The sequence below is a fragment of a genome, unplaced genomic scaffold, assembly GCF_019419815.1.
Source record: "Pyrus x bretschneideri cultivar Hongxiangsu unplaced genomic scaffold, Pyrus_bretschneideri_v1 Contig5, whole genome shotgun sequence".
In the NCBI taxonomy this organism is placed as follows: domain Eukaryota; kingdom Viridiplantae; phylum Streptophyta; class Magnoliopsida; order Rosales; family Rosaceae; genus Pyrus; species Pyrus x bretschneideri.
Window position 1 is genome coordinate 6,088,125 of NW_025999787.1, and position 27,960 is coordinate 6,116,084.

At 37.9% G+C, this 27,960-nt stretch overlaps 2 protein-coding genes and 1 non-coding gene across 16 annotated transcripts; 2 read left to right on the forward strand and 1 right to left on the reverse strand.

Annotated features, from left to right (window-relative positions):
• Positions 1-1,342: 1,342 nt before the first annotated feature.
• Positions 1,343-10,897, forward strand: LOC103948934 (disease resistance protein RPV1-like). 8 transcript variants are annotated; one of them, XR_001953340.2, is made up of 9 exons: positions 1,343-1,525; positions 2,250-2,327; positions 3,227-3,267; positions 4,651-4,735; positions 5,326-5,881; positions 6,023-7,127; positions 7,316-7,609; positions 7,701-10,079; positions 10,454-10,897. XR_001953340.2 is itself a non-coding variant. In XM_048569165.1 (9 exons), the coding sequence occupies exons 6-9, from the start codon at positions 5,376-5,378 to the stop codon at positions 9,591-9,593; spliced, it is 3,798 nt and encodes a 1,265-aa protein (XP_048425122.1). In that variant the 5' UTR covers positions 1,343-1,525; positions 2,250-2,327; positions 3,227-3,267; positions 4,016-4,205; positions 4,651-4,735; positions 5,326-5,375; the 3' UTR covers positions 9,594-10,386. The 8 variants fall into 8 exon arrangements, 7 of the variants coding, with proteins under 7 accessions (XP_048425122.1, XP_048425126.1, XP_048425121.1 ...); XM_048569165.1 differs by lacking the exon at positions 10,454-10,897 and adding an exon at positions 4,016-4,205 and having other exon boundaries at positions 7,701-10,386; XM_048569169.1 differs by lacking the exon at positions 10,454-10,897 and adding an exon at positions 4,016-4,205 and having other exon boundaries at positions 4,651-4,720; positions 7,701-10,386.
• A 9,050-nt stretch (positions 10,898-19,947) lies between these two features.
• On the forward strand, positions 19,948-27,817 carry LOC103948933 (probable NOT transcription complex subunit VIP2). 7 transcript variants are annotated; one of them, XM_009360026.2, is made up of 15 exons: positions 19,948-20,091; positions 21,587-21,719; positions 22,327-22,432; positions 22,503-22,681; positions 22,846-22,894; positions 23,009-23,227; positions 23,912-24,118; positions 24,196-24,297; positions 25,628-25,719; positions 25,825-26,010; positions 26,430-26,855; positions 26,949-27,001; positions 27,084-27,125; positions 27,377-27,521; positions 27,612-27,817. In XM_009360026.2, the coding sequence occupies exons 2-15, from the start codon at positions 21,702-21,704 to the stop codon at positions 27,669-27,671; spliced, it is 1,884 nt and encodes a 627-aa protein (XP_009358301.2). In that variant the 5' UTR covers positions 19,948-20,091; positions 21,587-21,701; the 3' UTR covers positions 27,672-27,817. The 7 variants fall into 7 exon arrangements, with proteins under 7 accessions (XP_009358301.2, XP_009358297.2, XP_009358300.2 ...); XM_009360027.2 differs by having other exon boundaries at positions 19,949-20,091; positions 25,631-25,719; XM_009360022.2 differs by having other exon boundaries at positions 22,846-23,227.
• Positions 22,355-22,432, reverse strand: LOC125470506. The gene has a single exon (XR_007252788.1). It is a non-coding gene; the product is annotated as a small nucleolar RNA snoR35 (small nucleolar RNA).
• Positions 27,818-27,960: the final 143 nt, after the last annotated feature.

Sequence of the window (27,960 nt, forward strand, 5' to 3'; positions counted from 1 at the left end):
GGAAGCGATGGCTTCATTTGATACATGGATTTGACATGCTTTTTTTGGTGTTCCAGAAGCTCAGAATAACCTAAATGTCCTTACCCAATCTATAGTGTTCGACAAACTGCTGCAAGGAAAATCGCCGAGATGCACATATTGGGTTAATGGCCATAAATATGACAGACCATACTACCTTGTAGACGACATTTACCTAAGGTGGTCAATGTTTGTCAAAATAGTGCCACATCCACAGAGTGAAAAAGAAAAATACCTCGCAAAATGTCTAGAGGGGTGTAGGAAGGATATGGAGCGTTGTTTTGGTATCCTGCAAGCTTGTTGGGCAATTGTCAGGTCTACTGCTAGAATGTTTGATGTCAAGACTCTTCGACCCATCATGATGACGTGTATTATTTTCCACAACATGATTGTGGAAGATGAGTATGATTATGATGTCGCCGATGAATACGAGCCGGATCCGATGAACAACTCAAGAACACGTATCTATATGCTTATGACCGGACCGAAGTTCCCGTGCAACATGAGTCGTTGGAACGGGATAGACGTTACAATGAATTGATTGTTCAGCGGTACACTTCAGTGTAAGAGCCATACTAGCACATAACCTGCCAGAATGACTTAATTGAGCATTAATGGGGATTGCAAGAAGGTGAAGATAATTAGAATGAGCTTGTGGTTGAAGAATAAAGTGTATTTTTTTTTAAGTTTATGTAATTTTATTTAGTGTGTTTTATTTATTTATTTTTTTAAGTTTATTTGGTGAGGTTATGTAAATTTAATTGGTTTTTTATTTTTTATTTTTAAGTTTACTTGGTGTGTTTATGTAATCTTATTTAGTGTGTTTTTCTTAAGTTTATATAGTGAGGTTATGTAATTTTATTTGGTGTTTTTTTTTTAGAGATGGAACTCCTCTAAGGCGGAAGATGACGGTTAGGTATTTATAGAATTTTTTTTTTTAATTTTTTCATAATTTTTAATAAATTTTAATTTAGTTAATTAATCTGGACCTTTGGATTTGAAAAATATTCAAATCTAACAGCCTATAAGGTGCCATGTGGCCAACGGCCATAATTCTGACCGTTGTGCCTTTTTTTTTTTTTTTAATTTTTGGAGGACAAACGTGGATCGTTGATCTATGATTGGACGGTCCAAATCAAAATTCAAATTTAAATTTTTTTTACCGTTGGAAATCCAATGGCCCAGGCTGACCCACGTGGTCTCCCCATATGATGGCTGAATGCGCTTGCACATGCGGGGCCCCCGTCTAATTCCGTGTTGGCTACTTGCGCAGGGTTGCACGTGATTGCCACACGCCTGGCAAATGGAGTCATACAGGCCAGCCTACACCTCTGTCGATTTTGGGCTGGCTTAGAGACCAGCACAGGCTGGGTGCCAGCCTATCCGCTGGGCTGAAGTGCTTGGGTGCTGGCCTCTCATCTCCTTGGTGGAACTGCTCTTAGGGCAGTCTAACTTGATGTTTGACTCAGACCCCAAAACCCTCGTTGTCGCTAATCTGCTCCCTCAGGTACTCTTTCTTTCCTCTCTCTCTCTCTCTCTCTCTCTCTCTCTCTCTCTCTCTCTGCGACTCTCACCTCTCACCGAGTCAGACTGGATCCCGACTTGGTCCAAGTTCGATCTCCAATCGCTCTGAGTTCCTTCTTCTTCTTGCCCCTGTGACTGTGGAAATTAGGTTTTGGTGCCCTAGCAACATCGTTCTCTCTCCTAGGGTTTTTGAGAAATTTTTTTTTTTTTTTTTTAGGATTTTAACATCGAAATGACTTGAGACTAGTTTGTATGGCATTACATTTTGTTTGGTTGTCAAGAAAATTTGGGTTAATGAAGAAACCAGAATGTAGTGAAGTTTAAGCTTTAGGTGTTAGTTTTTGTATGATTTATGGCTTGGGATCTTTCCTTTCATTCTTTTTTTATTTCTCAAAAGTTTCATTTTTGTCTCAAAGAAGAAAACTTAACTGCCAACTTACTGGATATGAGCGTTTAGGAAATGGATAGTTTACGGCTCTTGAATTATGAGTTAATCTTTGGTGGAGCATACTACTACGTTCCGGAGTCGTTTTTTAATATTGAAATGGTGTTTGATGTCTTAGAATTCTTTTTAGTGAGTTAAAGTGCATTTGAAATTGCAGTAATCTTCCTTTTATTTGATAGTTGTGTTAGGTATACTATTATGGTTTTCCTATCTGTTAATAGGGGTTTGGGAGTTCACTAAAATCGCTTCAACTTTGCTTTAGTTTTGATTAGAAGAGGAGGTAGAGGCAGCTGGTCCGGAGACTTGGCTCGATTTTCGACGGGGTACGAAGATTTAGATGGTATACTTTGCTTCTATTTGTCCATTTCTTTGTGTAATTCAATTCAATGTGCTTTGTTTTCATGAAACTAAATGCGTAGTAGTGATACTAATATTCAATTCTCTAGATGCATGTGCTTCTCTTTTTGATGTAGCACATTCGATAGATAATAAAGTTGTACAATTGCACATTCGATAAAACATCCTATCTTCCTTTGCCGACAAGCCGAATGATTATGAGCTTCCAATCCTTTGAGTAATATTTTTACCAATTGTTTTCTTGTTGAGTAAACCAATTCTTTTTTATAAAAGGAAAGAATGCTTTTACCAAATCACTTACAAAAATTCATAAACATACTCACCTATATACAGGTTTTCTATAAAATGATCATCCTATTTTTCAATGTGTAGTCAATCAATGGTCCAAATTGTTCACTTTTAGAATTTCTTTCAAGAATGCAAATAATCAGCTAAACCAACAATTGATTAGTTGTTCGATTGTTTTGACATTTTCATTACAATTTTGTCTAATGAGTCATGATTTTGTGTATGTTTTAGGATTTGAATGATTGGTTGCGAGAATAACTCTTGAATATGAAGGTTAAATATAAACACAGTTTCGATCAATAAAATGCATTATGCAAAATGAGAATAAAACTTTACAAAGATATAATATATATAGAACTTCAAAATACTCGATTGGACCAGATTGATTTAATAGGTTTTGACTTCATTGGGGATAATCAAAAGAATTGAAAACAAAGAGAAGAAACAACAATGAAACTGAATCCATAGTAGTGATACTAATATTCAATTCTCTAGATGCATGTGCTTCTCTTTGTGATGTATAAGGGATTTGAGGAATTTAAAGAGCATGGTGGCTATCTAAGGTGTTGTTTTAATGTTTATTTTATGGTGTAGGATTCTAGATGGAAATTAATCGCAGAGGTGAACTCCAACAGGTTGCTTCACATTTCTCCCTTTCTATATATTTTGAATGATTTATAAGTGTGTTAGTTTTATTTATTTATTTAGGTTATTTGAGTTCTTTCTGTGTGCAATGAATTATAATCTGTATTAGCATATACTTACAAGGTTCTTCTGCCTTACTAACATTCGTGAAAGTTAATTTTAAGTGGAATTTTTTCGAAAGCATTTACATTTTTTCTTAAGCTTTTTTTCATGCGTTAATTAGGTTGCCTTGCTATGTTGTTAAAGGATGAATTCAAAATGTGAATAAGAAAGATAACATGCTAACATCTGTTCGAAATTCTGTCACCAGTTAAAAAATAAGTATGTGTCATTACTCGAACAACTCATTTCATGTTCTAATTCAGAGTTATGAATCATGGTATTGTCTGACAATATAAAGAGTAGGATTGTGAAATCATGAGATATTTGACATTATATGTTATACTGACTTTCATATACAATTTCGTTCATCTTTATTCAATCTAACAGTAGTCCTATTATTAGAGAAAACTATTCTTTTTCTTTTCAAGTAATATATTATCTTAGGACTCATAAATTTATACTCTTTAAATTTATGCTCTTTATACTCATAAATTTAAAACTATTGGCTTAAGAATTGTTATTAACAGCACTAGAAAACCGTCTTTCTGCATTCTTCTATGTTCCATGCATAATTACAACATGATTTCATAATACATCATTACAACATCACTCACCGTCTCCGAATTTCAAATTTAGGTGAGAACAATGACAAATGACTGAAAAGCATGATGTTTTCAAAATTATTTGGTTGGCAATCCTACTCAGTGATACGAACCGAAGGACTTCAATTGTCACTTATCCTTCTATTAATAACGGGGAACCCGTAGAAAACATGATGGCTCCTTCTGGGGAAAATTGTGCCCCCCAACCCAAATGCCAAAATCAGGTGGCTTGAGAATAAGTGTTTTTCATATAGAATATTGTAATTGAATCATCAATTAAGTTACAATTTAACAAAAATATGTAGAAAGGGTTAACAACCAAAGTTTAAGAGAGAAATACTATTTGTCTTTGATAGTAGTTATATGCATGTGTGTAGTGTTGTGAAATAAATATAATGTGTGTGTGTTGATTTTTTTTTTTTAAAGATAAGTACACACGTATACAATAAATTTTTGTTAAAACGAATTATACGCATGATATCTTTTTTACTGTGAATGACCATATTCTTTCTTCTCACACATTATTGTACAACAATCTGTGTTGTAGATGGATTAACTAATTTCTCTACCCAATATCATTTCTTTGTTTTACTTGCTTATTTTTATAGCCATTATTCACATGCAGCTTATGAAAAATTATGACTAATTTTTGCTGGATTCTTTATTTAGGTGATCTAATTTGTAACAGAGGACCCACAAAGAAAAAAGAGTAAATCTCAAGAGTGTAGAATCATTGAAGGTCAGCACCAAACAAGTTGGGTAACTCCTACTTCATACTAGAAGCCGCTATATTTTGAACAATTTTTTAAATTTAGAATGCTAACCTGTTGTTTTCTGTAAATATAATTTAGCTACTAGCTACTCTTCAGTGGTAAAAAAAGACTACAATTTTTGGAGTACATCGGTAAAATAGAGCAGTTATATTTTGAACAACTCTTAATATGTGTATAATATCAGTGTAGATGGTTAAGTTATCAACAACTACTATATGGTTTTATGTGAATACTTTGTACATGTTTTGTATAAATAGTCTCTACATACCCATATACCGACACTTCATCCCTTATTTGCATACTGCACTTATAATTCGCTTGACACTTCCGCGGAAATCTCTAGTTCACAACTATGCACGTAAAGTGCGTAAAGGAGACCCCATCCCATGTGCCCCTTTTTCTACTTTTATTCTCTCACTGATTGATTTTCCTAAAGGAGCCTTCGGAACTTTGTGCAAAGTAGTCAAAAGCCAATTTGAAGTAGATTCCGAACTAGTCTCCGTCTCTCTCTTTCTTGCTTCATTGGATCCTCCTTAATTCTGAACTAGTCTCCCCTCTCTCTAATTAACAGTTAATCTCTCAGCAACCGCTTCTTGGATCTGAAAACTAGTGGTTACGGATATGGCTTCTTCTTCTTCTTCACCTGCTGCTGCTGCTGCTGCTGATGCTGATGATACAAAAACGTATGATGTGTTTATTAGTTTCAGAGGTGAGGACACCCGCCGTACTTTTACCAGCCATCTTCACGCTGCCTTACTTGAGAAAAAAATCACAACCTACGTGGATGACAAGCTTAAGAGAGGAGATGAAATCGCACCTGCCCTTCTCGAAGCAATCAAGGAATCAGAGCTTTCGGTGATCATTTTCTCGAAAGACTATGCTTCTTCCACATGGTGCTTGGATGAGCTTGTGCATATCATAGAATGCAAGGAAAAAAATGGTCAGTTGGTTATACCCATTTTTTACGACATCCTTCCATCGGACGTACGAAAACAACAGGGGAGTTATGCGTTTGCGTTTGATCTAATCGAGCAACGTTTCGAGAACAGTATCGACAAGGTGCGCAAGTGGAGGGATGCTCTGACGAAAGCAGCAAATATATCTGGTTTTGATTCAAAAAATTTTAGGTAACCAACTAATTCTTTACTTGTATAAAATATAAATTTTCATTAAACTTGTGACAATTTTATTTGTGCTAAGATCTTGTAAGGTATATATATTTAAGACTAACTATTACTTTCCTACATAATCATGTATATATATGCCAGGACGGATGCTGATTTAGTTAAGAAAGTTGTAGAGGATATTTCGACCAAATTGTGTCACAAATCATCATGCGGTTTAGAAGACCTAGTTGGAATTGAAAGCCGCATCGAGCAAATTGAATCGCTGTTAGACATTCATTCACAGGACGCTTGCATCACTGTAGGTATTTGGGGAATGGGTGGTATTGGCAAGACCACGATTGCTGATGCTGTGTTTCGTAGACTCTCTTCTGAATTTGAAGCTAGTTGTTTTCTTCGAAATGTTAGGGAGATCTCAGAACAAATAAATGGACTAGATCTCTTGGAAAAATTTCTTCTTCAAAAGATATTACAGGTAAAAAGTCAATCCATAGGGTCAAGTAGTGTTTCAAAAAGGCTTAGCCGTACAAAGGTTCTCATTGTTCTTGATGATGTGAGTAGTTCATTGCAAATGGAACGTTTAGCTAGCAATCGTCTTCCGTATGGCACTGGAAGTAGAATCATTATCACAAGTAGAGATAGGAGCATACTTAGACAAACTGTTGAAGATGATAAGATCTACGAGGTTGAGGGATTAGAAACAGATGATGCTCTTCAGCTCTTTTGTTCACGTGCTTTCAAGAATAATAGTAGTCCTGGAACAGATCATAATAGGTTGGCAAAAAAGGTGGTGCATTATGCTGGACACGTTCCTTTAGCTCTTATAGTTTTGGGGTCCTTGTTCTTCGATTGCAAGAGCAAAGAAGACTGGGAAGATGAATTGAACAAATTGAAACGATTCCCCAGTGAAAATATCCAGAAAGTTTTGAGAATAAGTTACGAGGGATTGGGAAGAAATGAGAAAGAGATATTTCTGGATATAGCATGTTTTCATAAAGGGAGGGATGTGGATGAGGTAAAACCAATGTTAGATATCCGTGGATTCTTTGCGGCAGCTGGAATTAGAATTCTCACTAATATGTCTCTCATATCACTTCTTTCAAAAAGGGGATTGGGAACCATAGAGATGCATGATTTGCTACAAGAAATGGGAAGGACAATTGTTCAAGAACAATGTATTGAAGATCCTAGTAAACGTAATAGGTTGTTCAACGATGAAGATGTCTATCATGTATTGAAAAGTAACATGGTAAGTGCCAAATGCATTCGGATTTGTTTTTTTATACGAGTAAAAACAAATAGAAAATTTTAGATGAAAACACACCAAAGAAATGCTCATATATAATCAAGAAGTCAGATTCCTAGATTTGTGGTTTGATTGATTTTGCTTTATGTCTATATGTTTTATTCACGTTGAAAATTTGCTCTTATTGTCAGGGAACTCCAAATGTTCAAGCCATATTGGTTAATTGGTCTAAGATTAAAGAGCTACGGTTGAAACGTGCAGATTTCAAAAAGATGTCTAACCTAACATTGCTAATTGTTGTCAACTCTGAACAGTTTGGCAATTACTGCAAATTAAACGCTTCTCTAGATCTTCCCGATTCTCTTCGTTATCTTTACTGGTGTGGATATCCTCTGAAATCTTTGCCCTCAAACTTTTCTCATGAAAATCTAGTTGAGCTTCATATGCCCGAAAGCCAAGTTAAGGAGCTTTGGAAAGAAGACCAGGTATGTATGCGTATTCAGTTATTTTATAAAATGCAGTGTAGGAAGTCACGCTTATTGATTCTTGATATTTCTATTTAATTTGTTGTTGCAGAGACTTGTGAATTTACAAGTTATCGATCTGGCATGGTCCACAAATCTAACTGAAGTTCCAAATCTCTCTAGGTGTCCAAAAATTGTGCACATAAATCTTCGTGGCTGTTACAGATTGGTTGAAATTCCTTGGTATTTTCAACTTCTTGACAAGCTTACTCATCTTGATCTTGGAGAATGCACCAGTCTCAAGTATCTTTCAGAAATGCCAGGAAATATTGAATATTTAGATTTATGTACCAGTGGTATAAAGGAGTTGCCCAAATCAGTTTGGTCTAATCAAAAGATTTCTTACTTGAATATTAATGGTTGTAAAGACCTTGAGAAACTTCCAAGCAACAGGTGTAAGCTGAACATATCCGATTTGTTTCTCATACACTCTTGCACATCTCTTAATGAGATTTTTGAGCTTCCCAGGAATATAAGTGAATTATTATTGGATTGCAAGAGGCTTGTGAGTATCCCAACCCACATTTGTAAGTTGAAATATCTTAAGTTACTTGATCTCTATGGGTGCCCGAAACTTGAAGACTTCCCAAAGATCTTGGAGCCAATGGAACATTTGGAGTCTCTTTGTTTAAGTGGAACAGCGGTCCAAGAGCTACATTCATCAATCGAGTTTCTCCCTGCTCTCAAAAAAATTGAGCTACAAGGTTGCAAATGGCTTTCAAGTATCCCAGAGAACATATGTAAGTTGAAATATCTTGAGAGACTTGATCTCAAAGGTTGCTCAAGCTTTTCCAAATTCCCTGAAATCTTGAAGCCAATGGAACATTTGGAGTCTCTTAGTTTGCAAGGGACAGCTGTCGACATGCTTCCTTCGTCTATTGAAAATCTAATTGGGCTTCAAACTTTAGACCTTATGGACTGCAAGTACCTTAAGGATGTCCCAACAAGTATCTACAGTTTAACAAATCTTAGAAGTCTCAACTTTTATGCCTGTCGGGAACTTGAAAAATTGCCTTCCAGCTCTGTCGGTTTTCTCTCTTTGAAAGAACTAATTCTCAGCTACAGCGGTATATTTGAAATCCCTGATGGTCTCTTTTGCTCAACCTCATTGCAAGACTTAAATCTGTGTGGAACCAGGATTAGGAGCATCCCTGCAAGCATCAAACAAGCATCTCAGTTGTCTAGCCTCTGCTTATATGGGTGCAAGCAGCTTCAATATTTACCAGAGCTCCCAGGAGTACGTCTTCTTAGAGCACAAGATTGCACATCGCTGAAGACGGTGTCAAGTTCAAGGACAGCGCTCACGCAAGGTTTGGATAAATATGATTATTTTTGCAAAATTTTTATTAATTGTCCAGAATTGGACAAGAACGCAAGGAGCAACATAATGGACGATGCACAGCTTAGAATTATGCAAGTGGCAACTGCGCCGTCAAAGTACCCTCGGCCTCGTATTAACGTTGTATGTCCGGGAAAAGAAATTCCAAATTGGTTCGGTGATCAAAGTGAGGGATCTTCAGTGAACATCAAGCTTTGTCCAGACTGGTTTCGAAAAGGCTTCTCGGGATTCGCTCTCTCTGCTGTTGTTTCTGGGGTTTCAAAGCCGCAGAATGACTTGAGTGTAAGTGCTAATTTCATTGTCAAATTCATGGGTGAAAGACATGAACTGTTCACTTCTTCATTCTTTATCCCAAGAAGCAGCCAGAAAGACTACTGTTATGGTCAGCATCACGTGTATGTGTGGAATAGAGCCTTTAGAAGTGAAGATGTAGCAAAAATATGCTCCCCTGATGTTTACAAACTTGCCAATGAGGCCTCTGTTGAATTCTGCCCGGTGGTTTTAAGAAGAGAACCTGCTTCTTATTCCCATATGAAGGTGGAAAGTTGTGGTATACGCCTGTTGTATGCCCAAGATCCTGAGAAATTCAAATTTGATCATGTCTGAGTCGAGGGAACCAAGGGTGTGTTTGTTTCCCTTCACTAGAGTTCACTGGATTAGACTAGACACAAAATTAGTGCAATCCAGTGTTCGTTTCTCACATGGACTAAGTTTAATGAGATTAAGTCTCATTCGCGAAGCCCCCCGAAAACCCACGGACTGCTAAGACCATCGTCCTCTCTCTGGCGTCTGCTCAACTGCTCGACCAATCCAGCGTCACCCACCACTCCCTACCGTGTCTTAGTCCTCGTCCTGTTGAACGACCTCGCCTGACCATCCCACCAACTACCGCGTCCTTGTCTTCGATGGAGGAAGGTTGTTAAAGCAGGACAAAAATGCATTGAGAAGGGATAAGAATTCTTTATGACAACCCAAGTTGAGTGCTTACGCAAGGGAACCGGTGACATATCAATGATGATCCTCTCTGCAATGTAGGATTGAGAAAACAATCATGCACATATTATATCACACGCATTTACTTTGGAATTTTGGGTAAGATTGTATTCAGCCACCATTGCCCACTGATTCTATAAACTGAGGCCAAGTAATTTTGCATCTTTGTATCTTTGTGTGAAGCTTACTTATGCAAGGGTTGTAGTGAAGCATCTGAGTAACTGATATAACTCTTAGTTGTGTGAGAGCGGTTTTTCACATGAAATCATCATTCTATTCTTGCTATGTGCAAATGTGCGGGGCTGATGAAAGATGAATTCTTGAGAAGATGATTGTAAGATTGAGTAGAATATGTAATTTACGCTTCAGCATGTATAGATGAACTCTGGATCTCATTGTTCTGGAACTTCTTGTTTCACTGACTTTCATCTTGTTTTGTGAGTCTTACGGCTTGAGTTTTGCCCTGTGAGCAGGTTCTGCCTCATCAAACTCCATTCCGTAATTGTTTCGAACAGGGTTATGGTACCCTTTTAACGGTGGAGGCCGCATGGATCGCTAGCAAGGAGCATAGATGGAAAAAGATTGCTGATATTTCGGGAGTAGGAACTTGTCATTACTATAAGAAATTAGGTTACGAGCTTAAAGGGCCTTACATGGTGAAACATCTTGTATGACGAGATATAAAAAAAAATTAAAAATAAAAAATGTTTTCATACAATTTTGCAAGGTTCTAAAAAACACTAGACATTAATCGAGCAGCAAGCTGGGGCCTAGCAGTCTAGGCGGATTTACATAAATTTATAATATATATTATAAAATATGAGTATATGTGTATAATTTGAGAACTTTTTTTTTTGTTAATTTTGTAACATTTACTTACCCCATATATATTAATCATAGTTGGACTTTGTTTTTAATTGGAAAAACAATTGGACCAGGTTTCCCTCATTAAAAATATATTTATTTTAGTCATAAAAAATCACACATGTGGCAAAGTCAAACAAAAATTCCTCTCCCTACATAAATTTTCACTCTTCCCGTGAGCCCATGACACAAAAACCCAAAACCGCTCTCTCTCCTTTCTCTCGCTCCCTTTCTTTTTCTAGAAATCTCTAGCAAGCAGCCATAGTTTCTGATGCAGGTGCAGATGCCAAATGTGAGGTGCGAGATGCTATGCAGGTGTTGGAAACTTGGAGTTGCAGATGCTACGAGAGTTCGAGGTGAAAGAGTTGCAGTTTTGCAGAGCCTTCAGTGGTGACGAGAGTTGCAGAGCACCTTGTGTGACAACAAGAATTTCAGACCGCCTAGAGCACCGCCTAGTGCCATCTAGAGCGCCTAGCGAGTGCCTAGGCGGCCGCCTAAGTTCCCACCGATTTTTCAAACGATTTTCCCCAAATCGCAGCAGGCTTCCACCGCCGAACGCCTAGGCAGCCACCTTAAGCGTTTTTTAGAACACTGCAATTTTGTACCATTATCCTAAACAAGTTGTAACTTCCGTTGCAGTCTGTTTGTTTTGAGATTCCAATACACAGTGCTTTTGTTATATTCATGAGTTCTTTTCTAAATTTGGTATTTTTTTTTTTATTGAGTCTCACTCATCCAACAATTTTAATTTTGATTAATTATCTTAATAGAAAACAAATTAAAATGGAACTATTTTCATTATCCTGCTTCTTAGTCATACACTGCACCAAACACTTCATTAAGTTAGTCCAACTTAGTCTAGTCTAAGCCAATCCAGCTTAGTCCATGAAGCTAGTTCAGTCCGAGATAGTCTGGTGCAACAAACGCACCCCAAAAGTATAAGAAACAAGACCAGATGATAATTACAAAGGTGGTGGATCAAGTGATGAGTCCGAAGCAAATCAAAGTGATGATCATGGGCCTAAACCCAGTGGAAACGAAGATGATTCGGACTTTTAATCCAACAATCTTAAGCACCATTCCTCAATAGATTAGGAAAAATTTTACGGCAGATTTGTACTTAGCTAACTTGTCTGTACAAAAAATAAGACAAAAGGAAAGGCTTTTTTTTTTAGGCGAAACGATAGCAGAGGTAAGGCTTTTGTTATTTTGGTATTGTTTATACATTATAAAGCACAAGTTATGGACAAATGTATAACATTTGTTATCTTTAAATTCACCTTTATATCATAAACTTAGACATTAATATGCCAGGCCCACGGCAAAACAAAAATCTCACGACCAAGAGCAATTGTTAGAACATTTGACAAAACAAAACAAAAAATACGCGATAGTTCGATGACTGAAAAAAAAAGATCAGCAAAACAACTTTTATTAGAGAAGGAAAAAACTTACAACAAATTAAGGGTGAAAAAAGAAAGGCACAACCCCAGTTGAACAATACAACCATCAAATTTGTAACAACGATAAAACTATGTGAATCTTCACTTTAATAGGACTAAGAACATTCTAAAATTAAGGAGGAATATTATACATCGTGCAACAAGCTAAAAGAAGAAAGAATGGAGACAAAGCAAGATGCATACACAAAGAAATGAAATACAAAAGATACATTACAAGCTTAGTGATTTCAAACAAAAATTAACCTCCATTTCCTCTGCCAAAAAGCTCTCCCTCTTCCAACAAACCCTAGCCATCACCCCCTTCGTCGCCGACCTCTGGCTATGGCTGGGGGCCGGTGAGAGCCTTTCCCCTCCATTTCCTAGCTCTTCCTTCCTTCATTTCCCACATTTTCCCCTTCTCATCCATCATCTTCCCCTCGCCATTCTCGTTTCTTCCCACCACCTCACTTCGACCCTTCCTTCCCGACCTTTCACTTCCTCATTTCCCCTTCCTTGCTTCTCTCCCACCATTTTGGGTGCAAATACACATGGTTCTATGCCTTATACCCCAACCCGGGCCTTGCCCATTCAAGATCTTCTTCAATTGGCGCTCGTTTCCTAGTATGGGGTTTAGATATGTGCTGCATGTGGGCTGGATCCCCTATCATCAACTCGGTTTCCATGGTGGTGTCTCCCTCCTCAACAGCTTCGGTGCTCTCTGCTCTGGAGGTTCGGCTTGGTCTGAGAGCTTGGCGCATTTGTCTCATTGGGGCTTAGTTCGGCTTGAGCATGTTGGTGCGACTCGGCTTGTTGCAGCTCATGTTATTGTAACTCGACTCTTCTAGTTGTGGCTTAGTTCGTCTTGTTGCGACTCGACTTAGCTTAAGCGTGGACGCCGGCGTCTCACTGTCCGGATTTTGTAGGTGATCTAGGCCTGAGTGCCTCGATCCCCCTACTTTTGAGTTGTTCATCGAGTCTTTCTCGGTGTAGTTTAGTTCTTGTCGCCTTTGTGCACTGTGATAGCACTGGTGTTTTGGCTAATTTGGTCTTCGTCTTTGTGCGTTGTTATTGTGAGTCTCGTTGCTAACGATGACTTTGTTGTGGTCTCGCACTTTTGCGATGATTTTTGTGGCCTCGTTATTCGGCGATGACCGTTGTGTCTACTGGTATCTCTCTGTTGCTGCTATCAGTTATTGTGACAGATCTGTACTAGTAGTTTTGTGCGTTTGGCTACTGTGTGATAGACCCTATGGGTGTTTACTAGGGGTTTAATGTTATTTGTCTACTTTGTGCAAATTCATTCCAAATCAATTTATTGGTCACTAGAATTATGTACCCAATGACACTCTGTAATTGCTTGGTGTTGATTAATGAAAGGCTATGCTATCGTTTCTGGTAAAAAAAAAAGCTTAGTGATTTCAAAGCATAAAACATAAGGCCAATCCCACCCATAGTAGAAAAGCTTGGAGCGAAAAATAGCAAACAGAGTAGGGTTCTCTTACATCCTATTACCATCCATTTCCCTCCCCTTCTCCCACACTCTTATTTTTGTCTTTTTCTCTATGTAAAAAAATTCAAAACAAGATATTAACATGGCTTAATCGTAACCATTTAAATATGAGGGGATGGAAAGGGAGGAGACATTTTTCAGTATGACCGGTACACAGAGTGGTACACCAAACGCAAAAATGAAGTAGAACAACTACCAGGCTAAAATGCTCTCCAATGATCAGAGTCTTTTCTTAGAATCTCCATTAGCATCCGAAGAGGACCTTAAGAACGGGAAAGGATCCTCTCCGAATCCTTTCCACCAAGTCCATCAAGGCACACAATCCAGACCTTTAAAATTTGATTCAACGACTACAAATAGGAGTCCACTTTAAAAGTTATAATAACTTTAGCTGTTAGATCAAATTTCAAAGGTCCAGATTATGTGCCTTGGTGGACTTGGTGGAAATGATCTGGCGAGGATCATTTCCCCTCAAGAACCAAATGGGTCGGAGTCTCTTCTTGGAGTTTGGGCGTCGAATGATGTCCTAAATGGAGAAGGCCCAAATGAGTCCGAGTTTCCTCTTGGAGTTTAACTGTGTAATGATGTCCAAAATGGTGATGAAGACCCAAAAAAAATCTGATTCTCTTCTTGGAGTTTGATTGTCCAATGACGTCTGAAATGGCACCAAAGATTTGAAAGGGGTTCGAGTTTCTTCTTGGAATTTAACTGTCCATCGATGAACTAAATGGTGGCGAAGAGCCAAAAGAGTCTAGGATGTCATCAAATGTTGGAAAACCACGACCCTAGACCAAAATCTCTACTGCTGCGCATAGAATCAAATTTTCCTAGTGTTTCTGGTTGAGGGAAAATTCTAGTACCTTGTGTGTTTTTGAACGAATCAAACCTAAAGACGGTGTCAAATGAAGGTTCTGAACTATCCTTGTATCATGGCGGTGAATATCTAGAATTGAAGGTTGAGAATGGGGTGCTAGGAACAAAATCGTCGAAAGTAAAAGACGACTCTTCTAAGAAAAGCCATCTCCTTGTGATGAACCAGTCCGGAACAAAAACAAAAAGTTTCAAAGTGCTACGTAACCGATATGCTATTAGAAAGGAAAGTGGATTCACTGGAACCTTGAAACCATACTATTTGGAAGGTGCAAAATAATGGATACTTTACATCAGCTACAGAATGTTAACAAGAAATGTTTATAACATGACAATGAATGCTAGTTTTTTAATTTGAAATTTAACCTTCTTTTTCCCGTCACTATTCTTAACAATGACTCATATATGGATTAACCTGGAATCCGTCAATATTTGAAAATGTGCGCGATATGGCACCATCTCTTATTAATGTCAACACAAAATGATCTTGATTAAATAAAAACTAGGTGCTACCAACAGCAATCATGAAGCAAGATTAGGTCAGATTAACCACAATGTCAAAGAAATGAGTTCTAATAAATAAAAACTGAATCCACTCTAAACTTAAAAAAGAAAACTGAAAAGACAATATCGGCTTACCTTGGTGGTACTAACTGCATTCAACACTGAGTTGATGTCATCATTAGTGTCAAATGTCTCCCACGTTGGTTCAACGAAACCCTTGTCACCAGAAAACACAGACCCAGCACCCTCATAATCATCACTGCGCTTGAAAGTTTAGAATTCCAACAATTTTGCAGGTATCACGATAATCTTAAATATGTAGAAAACTATCCAGAAATACACCTTTGAGATTCCTTATGACGGGTGAGGCATCTGCACCTGTTGATCTTTCCATATTTAGAATCTGAAATCTCTAGACGGGCTTCCAAAAGTACTGATGGCAAATGGATTGTTCAGAGCACTTTTTGCTGACTTATATTCATCCCATTTTATCATATGATGCAACCTTGTCATCCGCACTTTGAGAGGCTTTTTTGACTTAACATCAACTTCAGGTGAAGAAGCAGTTGTTGGACTCTCAACTCGGGGAGCATAGTTTGTGTTATATGCAGTGGTATCAGGAGAAGAGCAGCAATTGCAGCACGCTATGCAAGTAATTAAGCATACAACCCAATTTCTCTGATCATATTGTGTATTACATCATCGTTAAAAATGGTAGTAAACTTAGGTAGGGACTTTTTGTCTAGTAAAAAGTAATATGACTTATCACGTGACAAACAACTTTTCACCTGAGATTTTATCCTACATCGAATGACTTATCTACATTTAGTACATTGATGGTATTCTAAAATATATACACATGACAAGTTTGCAATACTACCTTAGTAACGTATCGTACTTAAGTCTCGATTTTGATGGTGGGGAAAATCTTAGGTTTAATGTGGCTATGGGTTTATCTAGGCCACCTAATAAGATGTTGTCATATTATTATTTACTTTTTGCTTAGGATTGACAAGCATATCAACAAACATGTATTCAAAGTATCATTAACATGAATGACATGTCAGTAGTTAATAAGGCATCAATATACTTACAAATGTTAAATGGTTGGAACAATCACGGAATTCAACGATCTGACTCAAGATTCCCTCATGTTAGTGTTGTGTTACAGAAGGACAATCCATGTCAATTTACTCAATATTTTAGTAATTAGTATATATGCTTGAAGTTTTGAACTATCTACTTGAAATTTTGAACTATCGTGACTCCTAGTTTGTGCATTTTATTGGGCAAAATGGTAGAGGCAACATGCCTAATGGCCAACCACTACAAGTAGGGCCAATGGAGAATGAATGGATGAGATTGCATATCAGATCGTTGTGGAAATTAAATCTAACGGTTAGAGTAAGTTTGAAAATTTCTTGCATAATCTTAACCCGACACAAAACGTGACACGCCCCAATCCAAATGTCTGAGGAATATCAGGATGGTCACGTGCTGACTGACACCCGAAGGTGACGAAAGCCATTTAATGAATTCATATGTTGATAACATGTGAAGAATGCATACAAATTTAGCACGTAACTATGCAAAGTAATATTCAAATATAAGTCTTACAAAATACCATATAATATTCAACTGCCAACAATGAATATAATAATAATGCATGACATGTTCAGAGCATACAACTAATCCAAAGTACAAGTGGAAAGTAAAGTAGAGAGGTGCTATTACAATAGATGTCAAAGCAGAGAGGATGATATGATATCACTAGTAGGGGAATGCTTCGTAGTTGGGATCGTACGCCTCGTTCCTATGTCCTGAGGGGGCGCAAAACAAACATGAGTGAACCAAGTTATATATAAATAATACTAAAACAGTTATTCAATATACTAACTCCCAAAGTTTTATGAAAACTAATAGTATAATAGGTGATAGATTTGCCGAAAACCCTAGCATGCCATAAAACCTTTCGTAAAACATATCTCATATATAATGTGCTAACTAGTGGTATCAGCATTGCCCAATGCACAGAACAATGCCTTACACACGCCCACCCCAAGGCAATATAAGTATCATCTCCCATACACACAGAACAATGCCCTACACATGCCTGCACCGAGGTAATATAAGTATCATCTCCGCACAGAACAGTGCCCTACACACGCCCGCCCAAAGGCAATATAAGTATCATCTCCCATACGCACATAACAGTGCCCTACACACACCCGCCTGAAGGCAATATAAGTATCGTCGCTCGTAGGCAGAACACTGACCACTAGATAAGCACAAAAACCATTGAACATAGTATTTCCAACATAAATACATATATCTCAAAACCACTTCGTAGTATATAGTCATCCATCATATATACTACAAAGAACCTAAGTTCGATAAAATATGGTATTCCAAAATATTCTCAGTAAAGCATGATACTCATAAAGTGTAAATCTAATATACTCATAAAACATAACCATTAAATCATGCTTTTCGTGTATGCATTTCTACTATTAAAACATACATTTTAGAAGGGGTCCACTCACAGATACTCTATCGTCGAAGAGCCATACGAAATAAGGCTGATGGAATCGCTGCTAATAAATGCACCTAAGCACATAAAAGGTTTAATTAATAAAACTATACTAAACAACTGAATTTTAGAAAACTGAACGTCAAAAACGGATCCAGGACGTTGAAATTAGCCTAGGAAGGGTCACGACCGAAACCCAAAAAAGTCAACAAAAAGTCAACGTTGACCTGGCCTGGGGTTTAGGTCAAACCGGTCCAATAGGCTGGGCTAGGGCTTAAAGGTTTTGGGCTTGAGGCTACTGGGCCAGAGGCCTAAATTGGATGGCCTAATGGCTTGTCTTTCTCTGGGTTTGGGTTCAACGGGCTTAGGCTGGATAGCCCGGCCAAGGGTAAAAGGGTTCTGGGTTAAGGTTTCAACGGGTTTGGGCTCGGATGTAACTATGACATTCCACATCGACCAACGGAGAGGGGGTGATATGCCTTATATGTACATGCCCACCTCCATATAGCACGAGATATTTTGGGAACTCACTGGCTTCAGGTTCTATCGGAACTCCGAAGTTAAGCGAGTTTGGGAGAGAGCAATGGGTAACCCACTGGGAAGTTGCTCGTGAGTTCCCAGAAACAAAACCGTAAGGGCCTGGCCCAAAGCAGACAATATCGTGCTACGACGGAGCCAATCTAGGATGTGACATAATGGTATCAGAGCTACTCTGCCGTGTAGTGCAAGTGTGTCGACAAGGACGTCGGGCCTTTAAAAGGGGTGAATTGTGACATCTCACATCTACCAACGGAGAGAGAGTGATGTGCCTTATATGTACATGCCCACCTACATATAGCACGAGGCCTTTTGGGAATTCACTAGCTTTGAGTTCCATCGGAACTCCGAAGTTAAGCGAGTTTGGGCGAGAGCATTCCTAGGATGGGTGACCCACTGGAAAGTGTTCGTGAGTTCCCAAAAACAAAATCGTGAGGGCGTGGCCCAAAACGGACAATATCATGCTACGACGGAGCCTGTCTGGGATGTGACAGTAACGACCTAAAGGCCCAATTCTATACGACCCCAAAGGCCTAGGGTTCGAATGGTTTATGCATAGGTTGGGCTTGAAGGCCCGGCCCAAAGCTTTGGGCTTAAAGGGCTTGGGTTCCGAGTGTGGGTCAAAGACCCGTTTCTCGACGAGAACGAAGACTGGAGCCTTCCGAGCTCCGGTCAACGACGATATGCCAAACTAACCTACGATCTAACACCCAAAATAAAGGTAGAGATATGAGGGAGTGTTTGTTACCTGAGATTCACCGTGAAACGGCCGAAGGTGGCCGAACTTGGGCTTAAATGTCACGGGCTCACTGGGTTTGGGTTAGGTGTCCTCGCGCTTCACGGAGGCGAGCGAGAGAGAGAAAAGGAAGGTCCTGGGTTTGAAGGTTGGTGTTTGTAAGGTGTGGGTTCGAAGGTTGGTGTGCGTGTGTGTCGATCGGAGAAAGTGAGAGAGTTCGTCCGAGAAAGGGAGAGAATGTGTGAGAGAAAGTGAATCGGGGATAGAAGAGAGAGAATAAAAGATATGGTGAGGGAACTACCATGTGGTAAGTAGAGAGATGAGAGAATTTGAGAGGAAATCTATAAAGTAGATCCGGATTGGGTAAGGTTAGGGGGACAAGATCGTAATTTCACAAATTGTTAAAATAAAAGTAAAATTACATAAATTCTAGAAGTGGGGTTTCACAAAACGACCCAAAAATAACGTGTATCGGGCCAACCCATTAATGATAATACCCGCGAAGAATGCATTACAAGTCAGGTCGTTATTGAGTCACTAGTTAGAACCCGTTAGGATAATGAGTATGACATGAACCCGACACACGAGTATAGATATTAAGCATAACAATTTCTTGTAGGACCCCTTAACCTGACACGAACCTATTAACAAGTTGGGTTGTTACTAAGTCACTTACTAAAAATTTGATAAAATAATGAATTTAACACGATATAATCTGTTAAGATAACAAATTTGACACAGGCATGATGTATTAAGATAACTGATAAAATGCATTTTCACAAGCCAGATGCGGGAAATTATAACTTTTCTTTCGGCCAATAGATATTTGACATTCGAGATTTTCTTCCGTAGATTACCAATCTCATAAGAGACTACCTCTTACTTTCCTTTATTGCCGTCCACCCAGGTCCAGCAAAATTACCAGATCCAACAGTTCACCCCATCAGCAGACCACAGAGTGCGGCCCACTCCACCACTCGTACTCGCGGCCGCATACGATCTTTTTTCTTCTCCCTTGGTCAAACTTTACCATCGAAAATCTTTATTTTCCTTCGTCTCTCGTACTCGCTGTTTGACTCAGACCCCAAACCATTTCTATCGCTGATCTGCTCCCTCAGGTACTCTCTCTCTCCTCTCTCTCTCTGCGACTCTCACCTCTCACCGAGTCGGACTGGATCCCGACTCGGTCCGAGTTCGATCTGCAAACGCTCCGAGTTCCTTCTTCTTCTTGCCCATGTGACTGTGGAAATTAGGTTTTGGTGCCCTAGCAACATCGTTCTCTCTCCTAGGGTTTTTGAGAGAATTTTTTTTATTTTAGGATTTTAACATCGAAATGACTGAGACTAGTTTCCGTTGCGTTACATTTTGTTTGGTTGTAGAGAAAATTTGGACTGATGAAGAAACCAGAATGTAGTGAAGTTTAAGCTTTATGTGTTAGTTTTTGTTTGATTTATGGCTTGGGATCTTTCCTTTTGTGTTTTTCTTTTCTTTCTCAAAAGTTTCATTTTTGTCTCAGAGAAGAAAACTGAACTGCCAACTTACTGGATATGAGTGTTTAGGAAATGGATAGTTTACGGCTCTTGAATTATGAGTTAATAATTGGTGAAGCATACGTTCCGGAGTCGTTTTTTGATATTGAAATGGTGTTTGATGTCTTAGAAATTCTTTTTAGTGAGTTAAAGTGCATTTGAAATTGGGAAGCAGATGGTGAAGTCTGTGGGAGCTCTGAGAAAGTTCCTGGAGAACTCTGTGATTTGCTTCTTGGGATTGCTCACCTTTAGAATATTGTATAGTTTACCTTTTCAATTTATGGAACTTGATTCAGTAATTGAAAATACCATCTGTGTTTTTATTTGTATACAACTCTGATTTTTTATGCTGTTATAGTAATTGATAGTTTCATTTGCGTATGGGAAGTCGAGAGTTCATAATAATCTGGGCACCTTATGCTGAAGGAGATATATGGCATTAGTAAAATAGTTTTTGCAAAATGAACAACTAGAAGATTTTGGGTTTCTGTAAATCTGATTATATTTTGTCAATTCCTTGCCTAAGAAAATCTAGTTTGATGGACTTTTAAGGTAGTTTTTTTTATTGCAATTGTTATACTATGAACGGGGTGTCAGTGGGATTGGCTGAAGCACATGGGTTTGTATCTTGTGGTCTCATGTTCGAAACCCTAAGGTACCTACCTTGCAATTCCCCCACAGATTGTAGGGTTGGGCAGTTTAGAAGCTGTGTCAGCAAAGCTGCATGTGGAGTCCTGAATTATAAAAAAATGAAAAAAAAAAAAAAATATTTGTACTGTTACTGTAACCTTTCTTATTTGTGTCAGCAAAGCTGCATGTGGAGTCCTGAGATATAAAAAAATGCAAAAAAATTGTACTGTTACCGTAACCTTTCTTATTTTGTGTGTGTATGTGTGACAGATTTATTTGTACTAAAATTGATGCCAGGTTATTGAATTTAAAGAGCGAACAGGTTGTAGGGATGCATCTATTGTGCTTGCTTGATAGTTTTAACTGTGCGTTTATCTTAGCTGCAGTATTTGGGTTAATTTCATTCTGTAGGCTATTTGTTAACAAAGAAGATATATCAAGTTGTCCTTTTCAGGCTATAGGTTATTTGTTAACAGAGAAGATATATCAAGTTGTTCTTACAAGGAAGGGTTATTTCTCGGCAAGGAAGCAAGGAATGCGTTATAGCATGACCTTTTGATGCCCATGCAATGTCGGGTTTACTTAATGTACAGTCTTTTGTCCACATCACTTCTTTACAGTAAAAAGTTTTTATACTAGATATTAAGATTGTATCCTTGACTCAAAATGTTATCTTATTCCCAACAAGTCTGTCTAATTATGTAATGTTTTGGATTGTTTAATGATTGAACTCTGGATTTTCTATTGAGAGAAATGTGTCATTTTTCTGTTCATGTATCTTTCCAAGCAATTATACACAACTTTTTTCCCCTTCAATTTTAGCATTGTTGTGAGGTGCTCTTTAGGATTTGCACTTTATTTGCAAATAGTTTAGGGTCAAAACCATGATTTTATATGCTTTTGTTTCTTTAAATTATTGGCGATTTCATGCATGTGTTTTGTTTAGTGGTGTTATGTTTTGCATGATGAACTATATCTATTTTGCAGTATATTATGAAATGTTACTATGTTGATTAGTTTTCTGGTTTTATGTTTAGACAGATAGTGCCAAATCTTGTAATCCTGACGGTTATTGTTGCAGTTGTGATATATAGGAATTAAGAGGAATTTAATTTCTCTAGTGTTGTTATGTTTAATATGTGTTGAATAGTTTGTTCATTTATCACGTGAAACCTAATTTGCTTTTAATTGCAGTCTTCTCTAAACGGATCAGCCTCAAATCTTCCAGACAATAGTGGGCGATTTGCGTCATCTTTCTCTGGTCAATCTGGTGCTGCTTCTCCTGTTTTTCATCACGCAGGTGGGTTACTATTGCTTGAGTTTCTTGCGTTAATGTCAATGTTAGTGAAATTTTAAGTTTCTTTCTGCAGGAAGTATTCAGGGATTGCATAACATTCATGGGAGCTTCAGTGTTCCCAACATGCCAGGTACTTTAACATCAAGAAGTTCAACATTAAATAATGTTCCTTCCGGTGGAGTACAACAACCAACTGGAAGCCTCTCTGGCGGACGATTCACATCAAATAACCTTCCTGTTGCTTTGTCTCAGGTACAGTGGATAAGTATTTCATATGCTAATTGTAGTTTTGAGAGTATTGAAAGAATCGATGAACCTCTCTCTCTGCCTCTCTGTCTCTGTCTTGTGTTTTCCTCTTATCCCATGCTTTACCTCATTGCATTTTTTTTTCCCTTAAAAAAAAAACTGTTTTGCAGTTATCTCATGGAAGCTCCCATGGACATTCAGGAATCACTAGTAGAGGAGGTATAAGTGTAGTAGGAAACCCTGGATTTAGTAGTAGCACAAATGGAATTGGCGGTTCTATTCCTGGGATTCTCCCTACATCTGCTGCAATTGGTAACCGGAATGCTGTTTCAGGGTTGGGCGTGTCCCCAATTTTGGGAAATGCAGGTCCTCGGATTACAAGTTCCATGGGAAACATGGTTGGTGGGGGCAACATTGGGAGGAGTATTAGCTCTGGTGGAGGCTTGTCAGTGCCTGGTCTTGCTTCTCGTCTAAATTTAAGTGCAAATAGTGGATCTGGAAGCTTAACTGTCCAAGGGCAAAATCGCTTGATGAGTGGTGTGCTACCACAAGGTATATTGGCTACCTTATGGAATTAGTTCTTTAAGTGCTTTATAACTATAGTTATGCCTTCTGCAGTGGTTAAGGTGAGTTTGATTCCTATAAAGCAAGTGCTACAATGGTATGAGTTTGATAGAGGTGAATTCTATCTATTAGTTGTGGGATCCATTTTACTCTAATATTAGGTATTCTTTTTTCTCTAAAAAGTTTGCCATTCATTGTATAGGAATCAAACTTATGAGTTCAATATATTGAACTCGAGAATCACTCTCACAGATCTCAAATTTTTTGGTCTATTTGTATGAGTTTGATTCCTATGAAATTGGAAACAAACTGAATTTCCCGCCCTACTGTGGAAAGCCTTATCTATGAAACTGATATGACTGAGTTTCTACTAAGATTTGAAGTTTGAAATAAATTTGACTTTGGTTCATTATTTGATGTTCTTATTAATTTGGTAATTAATGTAAATACTATCAATTTTTTTTTAATACTTGTGTGGATTCTGTTGAACTATTGGAACACAGTTTGGTGTAGTGCCTTAGTTTTTGGATGTAAATATTGTTCCAAGAACTGTCAGACTCAGCTTTATTGGCTGTTATTGCGCATGGATGTCTGGTGCTGAAAGGAAATTGTTTTATTTTTTATTGAAGTTTACTTACAAAATCTACCTTTACATAACTTTTCTGGTTTCAGGGTCTCCGCAAGTAATTTCGATGCTTGGAAATTCTTATCCTAATCCTGGAGGTCCACTTTCTCAAAGCCATGTCCAAGTGAATAATTTGAGCTCTATGGGAATAATGAATGATGTGAATTCTAATGACAGTTCTCCTTTTGACATCAATGATTTCCCTTCATTAACAAGTCGTCCTAGTTCTGCGGGAGGGCCTCAGGGGCAATTGGGTTAGTAAAGAAATTTGATGCAGTTTTGAATGTATCCTTTTTCAGTAATTGGAATATAATATACAGAAAATTTTTAGGTTCACTACGAAAACAAGGCCTTGGCGTTAGTCCTATTGTTCAACAGAACCAAGAGTTCAGCATCCAAAATGAGGACTTTCCAGCTTTACCAGGATTTAAAGGTGTGATATATTTATTTAATTTGATTAGAATATTCATTTGAAGTTGCATAATTTAAATAGGAAACTAATGAAAGGGGCCGAACAAAACTAATTTTTAATAAAAAAACACATATTAAACTTTTTAATAATAATGGAAAAATTCAAGATTTTAATCAGTGCGAGATTAGTCATATATAAAAAACTGATCCTATTTCATGACAAAAGTAGGAGTGTAAGCCTTGTTGGTTGATGCTAATGTTCCCTTTCCTCTAAGCCTCTAAGATCAGCTTTGAAAGCTGCTTAAGTTCCCTTTTAGTATTCTCTCATAGCTGTGCATGTGGCTCATGAGTGGGCTGCCGCTGGGCTTGGTTTGGTGGTTTGCATGTTTAGGCTTTGTTTTGTTTTGTGGTTCTCTTTTGTTGGTTTTTGTCCTTATGATTAATAAATTTCTTTGAATGCTTTTGGTTAAAATTTTATTTAGTGAGGGGCTTTTCATTAAATCTCCCTAATTTAAATGTTAAGCTAATTAAGACTTTGATCTATTTTAGAGTTTGAAATGTAATGGTTTGAGAAATGTTTTCCGTAAGGTGCTTTTCAGATGTAAATATTATTTGACCCGTCAATTTTTGGTGATATTTGTTATTCTAGTCAATTGCTCCTACCTCTACTATATCATGAAACAGACTTATTATTATTAGTATGAGGGCGAGGGTTCGAAACTATTACAATAATTTAGGGGATGGGGAAGTTCTGAACCCGGGACACACGGATGGAAACCCAACACCCTATCCACTAGGATATTGGACCATATGCTATCTTGAAACAGACTTCCCTCTTGTATTTCACAATTTAAATTAGTTCTAATCTATTTAAATAGGTGGACATAATTCTAAATGACTTGCCATTGTGCTAGTATGCTGGGCTCTTCACAAAAAATAATGCAGTAGACTTATGCTAGACAGCAACAGAGGTAGACTTATGGTAATGAAAAAAATTGGGTTTGGGGATATTTTTTCTCTTTGGTAGGTTGGTGTGGTTGACGGAGGGAGAGTTGTGGAAGGATGGATAGAAGGGCAGTCAATGAGCTGAGGAACTAGGCAGTGTCACATAACCATGGGTGTCAATATATCTCTCATCTACCATTTTTTTTGGGTTACAATTGAAGGGATGTAACCCTTGACCTATCGTACTCCTAAACCATTTCATCCTCCCTCACCACTTAGGAAACCTCAAGGACTTAGCATTCTGTCGTTTAATCACATAGACATACTACTTGATAGTTGAACAACATTCCTGTAGGGGAGGCTGCTTGCCCACTTGCGCATTTTTGACCTTATTATTAGATCTTCAGCAGGTGGTAATGCTGAATATGGGATTGATATGCACCAGAAAGAACAACTCCACGACAATGCTGTGTCGATGATGCAATCTCAGCACTTCTCAGTGAGTTCTAAGCTTGACATAAAATGTCTTATTTCTTCCTTTCCCTTTGACTATAACTTCCTGCAAATTGCTATAAGCCCTTGTATCTCTGTATATTGTTTGTAGATGGGAAGGTCCTCAGGATTTAACTTGGGGGGAGCTTATTCTTCTCATAGGCCACAACAGCAGCAACAACATGCTCCATCAGTCAGCAGTAGTGGTGTCTCGTTTTCACAAGTAAACAATCAGGATTTTCTCCATATGCATGGTTCAGATATATTCCCATCATCACATTCAACGTATCATTCACAGGTGTGGTAGTTTGGTTTCACAAATTATTGTTAATGTTATAATGGGATTTCACCATGGGGATTGATTGTATGGTGATTTTATTATGTTGTCATTCAACGTGGATTGGAAAACATATTCTTATGATTTTAGGTATTATATCTGATAATCATTTATGTTCAAAGGTTAACTTGAAACTGTTTTTTTTTTTTTTTTTTTAATTTTTTTAATTTTAATTTTTTAATTTAATTGTTTTTCTTGTTTCCAAAAAGTGATTTGATTCAAAATTATTTGCTGGTCCAAATAAGTCGATTCTAGTACATCTGGAGAGTTGGATGGGTTTTTATCTTCAGATCGAGAAAAGAAAAGTATCAGTTATAGGCATTTTTTTATTTATATTCTTGAGTAATTGTGGGATCTAACATCTAAAACATTTGATTCAGACTAGTGGAGGACCTCCTGGCATTGGATTAAGACCTCTGAATTCTGCCAATTCAGTTTCTGGTATGGGTTCATATGACCAGCTTATTCAGCAGTATCAACAACAAAATCAATCCCAGTTTCGCCTGCAACAGATGTCAGCTGGAAATCAAGCATTTAGGGATCAGGGAGTGAAATCAATGCAGTCAGCGCAATCCGCTCCAGACCTATTTGGTTTACTTGGATTGTTAAGTGTCATAAGGATGAGCGATCCTGATCTTACATCACTTGCACTTGGAATTGATTTGACAACACTGGGATTAAACTTGAATTCAACAGAAAATCTTCACAAGACTTTTGGTTCCCCGTGGTCTGATGAGCCAGCTAAGGGTGATCCAGAGTTTGGTGTTCCTCAATGTTACTATACTAAACAACCGCCTGTACTACATGTGAGCTGTTCTTTTTATTAAATCTGTTTACAAACTCAACCTTCCTCGTGTATATTGTCTCTCTGCGATCTAATCTCATTTTGGTGGCTGCAGCAAGGGTATTTTTCAAAGTTTTCTGTGGAAACGTTGTTCTATATCTTTTACAGGTGCTTCTTGTTGGACCTCTTTCGAATTATTATCATGTCTTTGAAGTATTGAACTCATGGAGTCATTATTTTGTGTTTGCAGCATGCCCAAAGACGAAGCCCAATTATATGCTGCCAATGAACTGTAAGCGTAAATTTCTTTTATTATTTCCCTTACATAAAAATTTCTAAAATCTCCATAATATCCATAGGTTTGTCTACATAAGAGCTTGTAGTGATGGAATTACTTTTGACCTTCAACAATTTTTTTTAGATCATGTTAAATCCGATGTGCCTTTTTTTCTCGGAGACGTAGGTTATCTTATGTTCTGAAATATATATGAACAAGTCTTGCATGGTGTGTACTAAACGCTTTATGACATTTGTTGTTGGCAGTAATAATAGAGGCTGGTTTTATCACAAGGAGCACCGTCTATGGTTCATAAGGGTACCGAACATGGAGCCACTTGGGAAGACCAACGCGTACGAGAGAGGATCTTATCACTGCTTTGATCCCAATACATTTGAAACAATCCGAAAGGTGAACTGATTGAAATATATTTCATGCATAGTATCCTAACTTGACACATTGTAGTTCCCTGAGTCAAACCCATGTTTTAATTATGCGCAGGATAATTTTGTTGTGCATTATGAGTTGTTGGAGAAGAGACCGACGTTACCACAGCGTTGACGACCTTTTTAATATTTTAGAATGTAAAGTTTCAGTTGATGGATTTCATTCATTAGAACGTAAATCAGTTTGCCGTATCAATGTTCTTTCAATTTAGCAATGTAAGCCATTCTCTTATACACCTTATTGCAGTGTTCAGCTAATCAGCTTCTTACCCTTTCCTTTTTTGTTAACCAAATTATGCGTCTGTGGCAACCAATAAAACTGCTGGATCGACGGCTGTTGTTGGAAGTTGCTGCCGCGAAGATTTAAGCATTGGAGGTAAAGTAATTGTTTGAAAAGTTTGATA